The following is a 14,153-nucleotide window of genomic DNA, read 5'->3' as shown; positions in this document are numbered from 1 at the left end:
AATGGCTGCAATGAAACAAAGTGAAAAATTTAAAGGGGTCTGAATACTTTCCGTACCCACTGTATATTATAATCATAAAGGATTCTACTGACATTGACGTGAAAGGATCGGCAAGATGGTCTCGCTGAACTACAAGTCACTCAGTCTACTTGCAGTTGAACAGTTGTGTTACAGATTGATGTGTTTTCTCTCACAAACAACCCTTAACTGAGAACTAACACTGGCTTAACGAGACAGACAGCAGTTATGAAATTAATGTAAATTACATAAACTTTCCTGGCAAAAGCAACAATTGTCAACAAATATGTAGATACTACCTAAATGTTTTCTGCTTTGCTCTTTTCTAAAAAGAAAGAGCAAAGAAAAGACAAGCTGACATCTGGGTATCTTGTTGACCTGCAACCAGATCCAAAATGCAGCAGGCAAACACAACCCCATAATCTGTGCTAAGCTAAAATTAGCTGATGTATTGGTCGGACTCTAGTGGCACATTTTTCGGGAGGTTCTTTTTTTATGTTTGTGTACAATTTGTGAGTTTTGTAGATGGGAATTACCACAACATTGTTTGTTTAGGATGTGTTCATTAACGTCACATGGAAATGGTAATTCGATGGACACCGTCCCTCCGCCTCCTCTACTCCGTGGTCTGTGTGAGCTGCAGCTCAGACCGCAGCCTCCTGTATCTGTTTCCCCCTTAACGCTGGTGTGAAGGTCGAAGCTAAGGCTGACCAGGAGCTCACAGTACAGAGAGCAGAGTGACGGCACGGGGCGACCGTGGCAGTCAGCCTACCCAGAATGAGCTTTTCAGCAGGATAGAAAGTCGATGTGACGGACGCTGTTTAAAATGGACTCAAAGTAATATAACTTATTACAAACAGTGTACACGCAGTACACACGTGTGTGTGTGTGTGTTTGAGGAGGAGGCTAAAATATTTAAAGGTGTGCATCATCACTCCCTCTACCCATCTACTCCTCTCTCATTCATTTATTCATGCATAACGGATATTAACATGTATTATGCATGTAATAAAGACAGAGTTGCAAGCAGTTTTACAAAATGCGATGTGTCTCGGGAGATCCGAAACCCCTTGACACTTGAGACCCCCTGAAAGTCTCTGGAAAAATGATGATGATGATTTGACGCTTGCAATTGTCACTAAACACATCTTTTAAAAACTAACTATGTCCAGCAGTATTCATTATTCAAACTGCAAAATATTTATTCACAAATATGAATACAGTAACGTATTGTTGCTCTTTTATTGCCATTGGATACCTGGTTGTTTCTGGTAAGGCACAAATGTTGTGTAGTTGACAAAACGTTACTCTGTACAACCTGAAAAAACAGTGGATTTATTTCTGCTTCAACGTCACGGTTACACTCGGTTAAAAATACCCTAATCATGACTCTTTGGTTCATTCAATGACTGATTTGTGATCGATCTGCTTTGTATAAAGGGAAGAGTTGTACGGGGACACACAGGTGTGCGAGTGTCGAGTTCGAGTGTGTGCGTGTGTGTGTGCCTGGGTGTCGGGTTAGAGAGACAGAGAGGCCAGTGCGCGGTGTGGATTCTGTTTCAGGGAATAATTGTTGCGTCGTTGTGTGAGTGGCCTTTAATGTTAACGACAATAGCCTAGTTGATTGGATTCCATGAAATCTTGTTACGTGTTGAGTCTGTGTAAGACTTCAGCATAACACTGAAGCACTAGGTAGAGGGACCCCCCCCCGCCCCCGATTACCACCGGGTATTAATCACACTGGCTGAAGGTATAAACATAAATGCACGCCAAAACCGTCATAAGTCACACTTTGCACAAGTCATTTCCTAAAGGTTTTTTCCCCTCATACATCCTCTCTGTCATTTCCTAAAGGTTTTTTCCCCTCATACATCCTCTCTTTACTTATTTGATCTTTCTATCTTTCTCCCTCTCCTCAGCCGAGCCTCTTCCTTTGATGGATCTGTGTCGGCGTGCAGCCCGCCTGGCTTTGGGTCGGGAGCGGCTTCAGGAGATCGAGAGCCTCCCTCTGCCCCAGTCCCTGAAAAGTTACCTCCAATACCAGTGACTGACACACCAGCAGAGCCAACTGGGAGTAAAGGACACAAACCAGACCACCGGAAAGTCTAGAGATGGATGAATAAAATGTATTAATTAAAGGATGCAAGGAGAGGATTATGGATGGAAGCATGTCCACACTGAGAGCGCCATAGCTCGACAAAAGATGGATTTATTAAAAGGATTGAGAGTAAGATGAATGAAGAACTGACAGAGGAGGTCCAGGCTTTCAAACAAAGACGGCACCAGCTTATTTTGGATTTCGAGCTGCTTTATCATTTGTTTTTGACTTGAAATAAATTATTGATGATGGTATCCCATCAGTGTCTCACTCATCCAGAAAGAAAACCCATTCGATGTGGTTAAGAGGTAACAGTGTTCCGATGACCACTGCCACCTAGTGATGAGAACGAACACTGCGCTGAGAAAGCACACTAATCCTTTCCCTGGAGGCCTTTCCTGACATACAGTCAGTGACCATATCATTGCTGTTGGGCACCATAGCCTGTATTCATGGTCTGCACTGACACAGGCGACAGGCTGCAGTGCCCAGACGAATGAAAGAGGATTCAGCACTGATGTTGTTTTTATCTGATTGACTCGGGGCCCGACCAAAAAGCTCACATCTCATACAGAGTAGATCAAAAACATGGCTGCAAGGTGTGTGTGCAAAGTTCAGTAGATAGAAATAAGCACGGTGAACTCATCTCCTGGCTTTATGCAAACATTTGATGAGCGCGAAGCCCTTTTCAGACATGGAATAAGTGACGTCTGTCAGTTAAAGTGATGGCTTTCTGTCATTCAGAGATGGTAAAAGTTTGTTATGGATATATTCACAATGCTCGTACAGTATTTTGTACCTGGTGCAGGTGGTGGAATTGAAAGATAATGATATGAAGGAAGAATATTGCATCAGTGATGGATTTTTAAAATGTGTTTTAGCCTTAATTGATGACCATAGTCGGCGTGAAAGAAGCTCACCACCAGTTCCCACTCATCAGTTTCATCATTTATTAGTTTATTTTATAACATTCATTTTATTTTGCTGCCTTTTATACTAGAATTGCCAAGTACAAAATGACGAGACGTTACATTGGATTTCTCGTTTCCTTATATGCTGTATGTAAAGAACTTTTATATGCAGCATATGTATCATTTCATCCATGCAGTTAGCCTAAACATAACTTGAAAAATGAAGGCGGGTCTGATCATTTTTATGATCTGACATCTAGATATTTGATCAGATTTGATTGACAATAATCCGAACAACCCACCAAATTGCAATCCGATTTCAATTTAAATATTGCTGAATTGCTGATTGATGGATGGAAATATGTGCATCACCTTTTTCTAAATGAGCTCAGCCTCTGATAGAAGAGGAAATGCACAAATCTCTAATATGAAACAAGCAAAACCTTTCTAACTTCCAACTGAAAGTAATGTTCTTGTAGAACCCCATCGATCATAGTAGCAGCTGAGGGAGAAAACACTTTTTAAGAGCTTTTAATTAGTGAACAAGACATGCATTTAATCCTTTTATGTGCATAATTTGTGCTGCTGGGGCCTTTATGATAGTGTGGATATATCCAATTAAAACTTGCATGGTGTAAGAAGTGTTATAGAAATGTTAGTAGGTCCAACTTATTAGGATTGCCGTCAAGGAACTATGTGTCTGAAAGGGGCTTTAATGCAGCAGTGAACAGGAGAGAAGTGCTTGGTTTGTTAAGTAGCACTGAGAACCAATACTCACAGGACACTAAATCATGTATTATGATGTCAATCACAACCAAAGTATTTCATACTAAAGCCTTGGAGTGTGTGAATGCGTCTGTAGGAGCTGTAGGTCGTGGCCCATCACAGTGTAACTAGTGCTATCATGCTGTTGGCAGTAAGAAGAGCCTCGCCTGCTGTTGTAGCAGCCTGCTGTAGCTCACTGGTACCAGACAGTATCTGTCTGCTGTCCGCACAACTGTCTTAATGACCACAAACAAACAAACAAACAAACAAACAAACAGACAGGACCATAGCAGATCTAGTCTCACTGGATCTTTAAGAAAGGCTGGAGCAGGATGTAGGAACATTACTGCTACTGCAGCGCAGAGCAGATTCTGGCTCAGAATAGGATGCAGTTGACCAATGCGTGCGCACAGACACACACACACACACACACACACTGTAGATCAATCATGTTTTCTTTCCTAAAAAAGGCTTGAGTCACTTTTTTTTAACATCTTGAGTTTGTATTCTACATTATTATTATTATTAATATTATTGTGAGTGTGGAGTTTGATTTTGATGATGGCAGGATGATGATGGTGATGATGATGATGATTATTATTATTTATCACAAGCTATCTGTTTGTCTGATGATTGATGGTTACATTCAGGTAAATTTAATACAAATATGCTGGTGATGAAGGGAGAGAGAAATCAAAAGTTGTTTCTTTAATGCTGCTTTTATTATTATTGTTATTATTATTATTATTATTATTATTACTATTATTTGTGACGATGGTGGTCTGAACTCTTGTTTTTATCAGTTAGGATGGGGAGAAAAGGCCCATTCAGAAAAGTAGTGGAATGTATGGACAGACGGTGCAGTTGAGATGTCAACAGATATGAAATGTGAATAAAAGCCAAGTGAATTTGAAAAATGTCTGGAGGATATTCTTTGTGTTTCTTTCGACAGGTCAAATTCACCATTTAATGGTGTAGCTGGTTGAGGTGGAGTTGAATCTAGCTACATTACATACACTTGTTTTATATGTAAAATAAAGTACAAAGGTACCTCAGCTGTCAGATCAATATAGTGGAGTAAAAACACAACATTTCCCTCTGAAATATGGGGGAGAAGTAGTAGAAGAGTAGACAATACAAATGCTATTATAAAACCTCTTAAAAAATCTATGAAATACTTTTAAAGAGGATTAAACATTTGAACATACAGTATCCTAGTACTGTGATGTACAGGATACAGCAGATGGTGTTTTCCACTGTATTTCTGCCTGCCTGCATGCTGCACACACACAAACTCTCTCACTGAATTTCTGTCCCAATGTCTTGTCATAAAATTGTGCATCAACTTTTTAAATGTTCATTTTTTATGAAAGTATTAATTTAGTTTAAAAATATATCCAACCTGCAAGTTGCTGTTTGAATGAGTCCACCTGAGGTTTAAGTGGTGTAACTTTAGTTGAACTGAATTAAAGGGACAAATCTAAATAGAATTGTGAGGATGTGTTTGAGTGTAAAGGGGGTGGTGCTGAACCAATTGGCATTATTTCAATAGCAATTAATCCCATTCTTGCTATTCTCAGGCACACTGTAGTTTCCTCCAGCACGGGTAAGAGTGTTATTGAACATTCGGTGTTCATCAGTTAAAAAGGCCATTAAGCTACTAATGAGACGATTGTATTTCTTCATCCTCAGGGACCTGCTGAGTACAAAAATGAATAGTCAGCACTGTTGCAAGCGGGAGGCCAAAGCAGAGCAGCAACACTTCATCCCTGCAAGATCTGCATGTTTAATAGATCCAACTTAAATGAAAGCATTTAAAATGCACTTGAGTTCAAATTAGAAGTATTAAGCAGTATATTCTAAGCATGATAACGAAAAATCAAATAGTATTCAAAGATGAAGATATGCCATTTGTTTTCTTTACTTTACTACATTGCATGATAGCTTTATTAAACTAAACTTCATTTTTCTGTGAATAACATGGTGACTTTACATGTTTCCTTTCATAACGGACTGTATGTTTATGCACCATATCGTATGGTAGACAATCCAATACAAGTTTTGCTTACATTATCTTATTTTAGTTTTCTGCTAAAATTCTTAATTTTATGTTATCTGAAAAATCAGTTCCCAAATGTTTTGGCTTGTGACGTTTTAAGTAATAGTCTTTGGAAAACATGCTTATTTCCTTTCTTGCCGACAGTCCGATGAGAAGACTGTATGTCCACATACTATACTGACATTTTTTGACATTTTCTGAATTAGCTTACAGTTGTATTAACGTGCGTCATAGGATGTAGAAAAAAAAAATCATAGTATAGTATGTCGAAAAAGGTCATAGTATAGTGTGTCAAATAAAGTCAACAAGTATGGTATGTAAAAATATGCACTACTTTCTTCGGCATACTTCACTATGCCTTTTTTCTACATACTATACAATAGTCACCAGGGTGGCCAAGTAGTTAAGGCGTTGGATGTAAGATCCAATGGGCATCAGCCCTCGTGGGTTCAATCCCCACTCCTGGTAAAATGGAGCTGTGTTTTACAAGTATTATTATAACAACTAATAGCTAGAAAAGCTTGAAATTATGGTGGTGTAATTTCTACTTCAACAGAAAATAGGCGGTTCAATCCCCAGCTCCGATAGTTGTATGTTGATGTGTCCTTGACAGTTAACCCCAGTGTGTGAATGGGTGAATGATGATAAGCAGTGTGAAAGTGGTCGGAGTATTAAGTACAGTCTTTCTTCGACATACACAATTACAATTACTCATTTTGAAATCCTATACCACGATTGTTTTCGACATACTATATACTATGACTTTTGAAAAACGTTTTTTGACATTCTATGCAATGTCTTTTTTTTACTTTTACACTTTACTTTGACTATTATCAGCATACTAGATACAATGACTGTTTTTTAAATTGTTTTCGACATACTATACTATGATTTCTATTGTATGACTTTAAAAAAAAACTTTTTTCAACATAGTATAATATGACTTTCTTTTCCCTTTTCATAATTCTATACTTTTTTGTATTCTTTTACTTTTTTGGCTATACTATGACTTTTTATGATTTTATTCGACATACAATACTATGACTTTTTTCAACATAATATACTAATATTTTCTTTGGCATATTATACTTTTACATACTATATTATGACTTTTTCATGACTTTTTTGACATAATATATTGTGACTTGTTTTTGAAAGACTTACATACAGACATACATAACTGTAATTTCTTTGACATGCTACCCTATGACTTCTGTTTTTTTTGTTGGATCATTATTACTACTTATTGAGGCCAAATGCTAATATGCAGCATTGCCTGATGTTCAATTGCACAACATCTTTGACATGGTAATGTATCCTCATATGTTGGAGTAGAATATGCATTACATATCAGGCCTTTTTTTGGCCCAGATATGTGTGATTTTGTGAATTCAGGCAGCTTTCTAACATCTACAATGGCAGCTCATCAATTATGTAAATCTCTCAGTTTGCCAACACACACACACACACACACACACACACGTACGTCAGATGTCCAGTCCACAAACAAGTAGGAGAGCTGTGAAGAGTCTAAAACAAGTCTTTATTGGTCAATATACAGAAAGCAGTGGGATGACCACTAAAGAGAGAGAAATCCCAACCATTTTGTTTACAAAAGAAAAAGAAACTGATAATATAAAATAACTGTCTTGAACATTTTTACAGGGTTTGTTATTATATGTAAAAGAATCTTTTTCACTTTGATTTTTCAGAAGCACAATATGACAAAGAGGGACGAGGGAAACAAGGCAATTGTTTCACAATGATGACATCACAATCACAGGTGCTTAATAGGCCAACAGAGGGGGGGTGGGGGGGGGGGGGCGCAGGTGAACAGGAGACGTATCAGTTAGAGAGCTCTGAGGGAGTAATAGTCACTGATACTGTGTAGACATGAACGGGTCAGAAGTGTTTGTCTGAGTAAAAATGGTCAGAGGAGTTACTTTTAAATCATTTGAATGTAGACAAACTCCACTTCTGTTTGTTGTCCTGGTGAAGTTGTGCAGGAGTGACGACTTGATAACACCAGGAAACAAACACCAGTGGGTCTTCATCTGACTGTATAAGGGGCACTCCATTAATTTAACACATTACTGTTTACTTGTCAAAAGGAAAACTTCTCCATCTGTCAAGTCTGAGAATATAACCTTGATGATGGAATCAGGGATATTTTAACTTGGACATGTGACAAACTTTTATCCTGATTTCAAAAACATATTTGACAGAGGTGTTTATGGTGTTTTGCTCTGAGATTAGTCTAATTCATGACAGTAATAACTGACAATAACAGTAGTTGTGTTATCCTTAGGCTAAGTTGGGACTCAGCAAGTTTTTTGTATTGTCACACACATTTACCCAGAATCCATAGCAAATGAATCTTACTTAAGATATTAAATATCATTACATTTATGCAATGGATCAATTTATAGACATAGTTAGCTTGATCTAAAGCACACAGTTAAAGTTGGTATTGTGTTGTGTAAAGTTAAAATATTTGTGAAACCAGCCCTTGTGCATTTGCCTGATGCTACTCAGTTGCTCTGCTGTCTCTGTTGCAATTTTTCTGGAGTACCCCTGTTTCTGTGTACTGGTCCTTTACACTGGGCCCATAATTGCATAGAGGGCTCCTTTTACTATGGAATTAAAAACACAGAAAGACAGAACATCAGTAGCATACAGTAACATCTCTGTGTTATTTCATCTGCTGAAAAAAGAAAGAGAACTGATCAAACCCTAAACAGTAGAAGCTACAATAGGCCACAGTATTGATAGAGTTGGTACACAGGCAGATGCAAACAAAGTATTTTAACTACAATCAACTTTTTTTTTATCAGATCAGTGATCAATTTAACTTTAAAATACTTTTGAGAAATGAAAGGTGTAATATATTTATTCGAAGTTAATAATGCTGCTTTGTATATAAATAAGGATGAATATGAAATGTTTATGGTAAGAGATCAAATATCCAGGAGGTTGTTTCTCTTTAGTGTCCAGGCCACAAAACTCAGCACTGATCACACAGAGGGAGAGATTTGAGTTAAATATTGCAACAGAGGATATATACACTGAGTGACAATACGGCTATGTTATACCTACTATATAGGCCAAAGGAATTATATTTTTAAATGTTTATGGATACATCAACAAATAAATACGTTTATGGATACATGTGGCTGATACATCTGCTAATAACTCACCATCTTGCAGACAATCTGTTTAAAACATAAACGATGCAAAAGTAATCTGTTGACACTTTCACGTATTAAATGTTTGGATAAAAGCCCACATTATTGTTAATGTAAGAATTGGAGATCACTTGTGTCACTAAATTCAAGAGTTTAGATTTAATTTCATCACATAAGTGTGAATATATAATGAGAAGACTGTGCTTGTTTGATATTCATCCTATATTTAGCTTCATTGACTGCGAATGATAATATACATAATGCACAGACAATGTTTTCCAGCAGTGTGGGACTGCAGCTGATTCTGTTGTTCTGACTTTGTCCAGCAGAGGGAGATGTGTCATTAAAAAAGGACAACGTGGGAAGATTCAAAGTGTTTTTTTCCAGCAACAGTTTGTAAATAATTTTATCAGAGATTCTGATTTGTTTGTTGTGTGTGTGTGTTTGTAGGCCCTACCTGTAGCGAGCATGCCTAACGCATGTTTGTGTGCGTGTCTGTGTGTGTGTGTGATTGATAGAGAGAGAGGGATAGACACAGAGACACAGAGACAGAGAGACAGAGAGAGAGAGACATATATGTAAAGAATGTTTGTATGTGCAGATATATGTTTATGTATGTGTGGTCAGTATGTTGTGGAGGAACTGTCCCACTCTAGTTTTTCCTTCTGCTTCCTCTCTTTCACCTCTTCTCTCTCTTCTTCTCCGTCCTCTTCATCTGCATCACTGTTGTCGGACTCGGCACTTGTCATTCCTCCCACCTGTTCCTCATCCTCTTCTTCTTCCTCCTCATCACGCTCTTCTTCTTTTACCTCCTCATCATGTGCCTGAGCTCCTCCTACGTTCTAGAAAACAAAGCGTGATTTAGTAAAGGTCACCACAGCTCCCAAATCCACTTTACAGTGGCATCAAATGTAATAGAGCTATTTGTAAGATGTTTAAATAAGCATTCTGAAGGCGTAAAACATCTCAAAAGTAAATTTAAAAAAAGTAATCCAACCTCCATGGGGTTGACAGTGATGGTGAGTGCAGAGTTGTCCCAGTCTTCCTCAGTGTCTTTGACCTCCTCCTCATCTTCTCTGGACCCCTCCTGATGTGTGGCGTGGATCCTGTACACGCCAATGACCACAATCACCACCAGGGCGGCGATACAGACCACAATAACTGCTGTGGCTGCTGGTGGTGCTGCTCCTGAAGGAAAAGGTATATACTGTATATATAATGTACACATAGACAGCTGTAGATTCTTATCTGGGGTTGCAGCAATTTAGTTAGACAATGCTTTACAACAGAGCAATCTCCTGTTTAATCATCTTATCTCAGCCTGCTTATTTGAAACAGAGAAAGAAGGCCAACAAATTATAATCATGCATTGCATTTTGAAAAGTGGATCTGAATCCATCTATTGTACAGTAAGAACAGTCTAAACTGATTAGGGACATAAATCTAATAGATGCTTACATGTACGGACTGTAAGGATAACTGTTAATGTTTACCTTTGTTTTCATTTCCAAATAATCGACTGACTAACAGAAACAGCTTCTCTTAGGCAGCAGGTGACTGAAAAGTCAGTGGTATCTGTCTAGTTAAACGATTTTTTTGTTGAAAGCTGGTGATAATAAGCAGATGATCATTCAGTTAAAACATCTGGTGGTACTTTCTTTGACGCCTATGTGTCTATAACGCATTATAAACATATATATGCTTATAGCACTGTATAATTATAGTGTGGCTGTGGTTTTTAGTGTGGCTACGCAATATGGAGAAAATCAAATATGAAATAGTTTGTCCCTTTGATATTGATATTGGGACGATATTTTAGGGTTCACCATTATTGTCATTACCATATCAATATAAAACAAATGTCCCTCATAGTGACTTATAACCAGTCTGTAATGAATGCAAACATCCTTACAGCACCAAATCTCCACCACAGAATACATTTGAATGACATTTGTGGCTTACCTGACATGTGCGAGTTGAGAGTGTGTATCATGAGCGGGTGATGGACAGGTCTCATGTACTGAGGTTGGGCAGCCATATGATTGACATGTTCCACAGGTGCTGAGTGGTGAAGAGCACTAACCTTAAGTAGAGAGGAGAGACGAAGACTATTATCCTCAAGAAAAAGAAGGTGGACCATAATTTGTGCAACGAAAATAAAGAAACTAAAAGGATGATGGCAGACAATGTGGTATGAAAGGAACTAACTGAGCATAGGAAAGATCAGAAGCAAGATAAAAGAAAATGGAGAAAAGGAGCACGAAAAAGACACATGACAAACGACAGGGAGTTGATAAAGAGTGAAGGACATGAAGAGAAGAAGAGAGTAAAAAAGAGGTAAAATATGGCTATTGAAATACATCAAACCGACCTCCAAATTGAACTCATTGCTGGTGTAACGTCCGTTGAGTTCAGAGCAGGTGAGTCTGAACTTTCTCTCACTCAGGGCGGCTGGTCGCCAGTTCCTGTAGCGTAGCTGTCTCAGTGCCTGCTCATAGTGGGCCATGGAGTCCACACCTTGCAACACGCAGGAAGAAATGTGTTATACTACGGTCTAAAATATGTCATGCAGCACTGTGTGTCAGTTTGTACCTGTAATACGTTATTACACGAGATTTCAGGGACCTTCACAGCTGTCTTACTCTATAGATCGTGGATCTTATTGCTGTATAAAGGGCAAAGCATTTTAGAGATATTCTTCAAGGTTTTAAGGTGGAAAGGATGTGCATTTCATGATGTCTTCCCAGCATAGAGCATTAGAGCCACACATCATCCCTCTTGCCAGAGTGGTAAGCCCTACCATATATTGATATTCCAGAGGTGGAGTTGGTGGCATCCAGGTGTTTTCCCAACAAGGCACTGTGATGAATCTCCAAACTCTCTCTCTCAGGATTCAGTTCTTCCCCAATTACCAGCACATCGCAGTAGTCCAAGTTATGCATCACCTCCATCACACCTTGTCTATGGGCTGTACGCATGGACACAAAATGACAGAAAAATTAGTGTGCGAATACTGTAGATTCAAAATTATATATATCCAGTGCACATAAACGCAAAAAAGATTGTAACCCTAACAGGTATTTAAAATGAACTATAATATTGCTACAAGGCTGGTATGAAATGAGAGCATCTTAACAATCCTCTCCACTCACATCCACCAAAGCTGTCTCCCTTCATTACTGTGCTGGTGATGTGAAGCTCTTTGAAGGGTGCCACACCCAGCGGGCCCCGCAGGTCATTGGCGGGCCTGACGAGCCGATTAGATCCTGCAATGGTGATTCTCGGTTCACTGGGCGGCAGGACCATAACCACTGACTTGATGTCTGGGATGGAGAGACACGTGTCCTCACCAAAACACCTGACACACACACACACACACACACACACACACACACAAACACAGAAGAAGAGGAAGAGAGAGGTTACAGGGCAAGATGGCACCAGTGTTACTGCTCCACTGCTCATCATGGTGTGATTACGAAATGCAGATTTTTTTGTATTCTAGGAGGAGCCATAGTGCTCATGGATTTTAGGATGAGCATAAAAAATGGACACACAGAAAACATGTGTTAAAAAGCCCAGACAACTTTTTTATAAGATTAAATCTTCATGACAAAATAAGTAATATATCAAAAATAAATAAAAAGAGATGGAATGAAAAAAACACACTGAGTTATTTTCGTTTGTGTTCAACACTACACAACTAAACTGCCTCATCGGGACTGTGTGGGAATGGGTTTGATCAGATGTGATTGACGTAGCCTGACAACATTAGCAAACAACCGCCAACTATCATAAGATTTTGATTCAAATGTGGCTAAATCCTGATTGATTCACAGAAATACGTGGCATTACCTTTTGTACCTTTTGAGTCCTGCTCACTTCAAACCAGTAAGAGGAGCAGGGACGAAAACACAAATACACATACCTCTTGTGTATAATAACGAAAAGGGTTTTACTTAACTTTTCAAGGTCTTTAAGTTGCATGACTTTGTTTCATTTTCCAGTAAGCGATGATAACTGAATATCACTTCTAAAGGTTTGTTAAATGCCAGAATAAGATTGTTATAACGCCAGTGTCCTCATAAACACTTACAAATACAGGCTACTTCAAAGGATTTAGGTACATGTTTTGATGCTTTTGCATAATATGAATATCACTTACTAGTTTCAAAGGCTAATTCATTACATAACCAAACCCCAAAAATCCTCCTTTAATTCAACATCTTTATTTTCAAAGTTATGCCCCCAAAGTGATTGTCTTCTTTTCATTTATGGACAGAAAATGTTCATGTTCACCATATAGTACTGTGTGACGGGGACTTCATGACATTATTTGGTATTCACTTCAGTATCCCCATTTGTTCTGAAGAATGTATATAATTACAGTATGTATATTGGGTAAAATGTCAAAAACAGGTTTTCATGTACTGGGTGGTTTCAAGATTTACTCTTTGCTCTTTGAAAATTGTGTTTAACAGTTAAACAAAATAATAATTACATAATTACAATATAAAAGTCTAAAAATCCCAATTCAAACTGAAGCATCCCTTCGTAAACTGTTAAGTTACAAAAACAAAATGTTGCAATGAAGTAAAGCATCTCTTTAACGCGTTTGAAATGAGTGTAATTAGCTTTGACCTCTGCCCATACAACAATAAATCTCCAAAAAGGAAAAATAGCCCATTTGAAAGAAAAGCTAAATATAACAAGACAGGTGTTATCTCTTAAAGTCTTGGATTCAGCCAGGCTTGTTTGAAATGCTGAATCCACTGACCCTGTCACTACTGAAGTGGCAGTATCATTGAGCTACTCCGGCTGCTTGTCACGATTCGTAACAAAAAGACAAGAAAAACAGCTTTCAAACGACACAACACCTTCAAGAAGAATTTGAAAAAATATCAAGAATGTGTAATGCGACGACATATTATTGTTTTGCCTCAGTCACAGACGGCAGATCCAACATATCTGCCGAGTGTAAAGGCGGATCTGTCTGTCTTTATCTCGAGGGGAGCTGTGAAGTGTTGTTCAGCATTAGACAGCCTGTATTGCAACTCCCCGAGCTCGCCTCACTTTATCGACCAGCTCACATCTAAGCTGATTTGACCTGTCTGCGT

The 14,153-nt window shown here is 38.4% G+C and overlaps 2 protein-coding genes and 1 non-coding gene across 4 annotated transcripts in view; 2 read left to right on the top strand and 1 right to left on the bottom strand.

The window, feature by feature from the left end:
• The window catches only part of LOC116387502 (SPRY domain-containing SOCS box protein 4-like), a 77,425-nt gene extending 73,160 nt beyond the window's left edge, over positions 1-4,265 (top strand). For both annotated transcript variants that reach the window (XM_031854676.1, XM_031854675.1), the window contains exon 3: positions 1,938-4,265. In XM_031854676.1, the coding sequence (XP_031710536.1) occupies positions 1,938-2,065 (128 nt within the window). In that variant the 3' untranslated portion in view covers positions 2,066-4,265. The remainder of the gene's footprint in view (positions 1-1,937) is intronic.
• Positions 4,266-6,236: 1,971 nt separating this feature from the next.
• trnal-uaa (transfer RNA leucine (anticodon UAA)) lies at positions 6,237-6,319 on the top strand. The gene has a single exon. It is a non-coding gene; the product is annotated as a tRNA-Leu (tRNA).
• Positions 6,320-7,375: 1,056 nt separating this feature from the next.
• The window catches only part of LOC116387731 (calsyntenin-2-like), a 126,535-nt gene continuing 119,757 nt past the window's right edge, over positions 7,376-14,153 (bottom strand). The window contains exons 13-18 of the mRNA XM_031855075.1: positions 12,189-12,394; positions 11,837-12,004; positions 11,408-11,553; positions 10,999-11,119; positions 10,034-10,224; positions 7,376-9,878 (exon numbers count right to left, since the gene is read on the bottom strand). Coding sequence (XP_031710935.1) covers positions 9,660-9,878; positions 10,034-10,224; positions 10,999-11,119; positions 11,408-11,553; positions 11,837-12,004; positions 12,189-12,394 — 1,051 coding nt within the window. The 3' untranslated portion in view covers positions 7,376-9,659. The remainder of the gene's footprint in view (positions 9,879-10,033; positions 10,225-10,998; positions 11,120-11,407; positions 11,554-11,836; positions 12,005-12,188; positions 12,395-14,153) is intronic.

The sequence above is a fragment of the Anarrhichthys ocellatus genome, unplaced genomic scaffold (assembly GCF_004355925.1).
Source record: "Anarrhichthys ocellatus isolate YVR2014 unplaced genomic scaffold, GSC_Weel_1.0 scaffold15, whole genome shotgun sequence".
In the NCBI taxonomy this organism is placed as follows: domain Eukaryota; kingdom Metazoa; phylum Chordata; class Actinopteri; order Perciformes; family Anarhichadidae; genus Anarrhichthys; species Anarrhichthys ocellatus.
The sequence above is the reverse complement of the archived record's forward strand: the minus strand, read 5'-3'. Positions and strand labels throughout refer to the sequence as shown.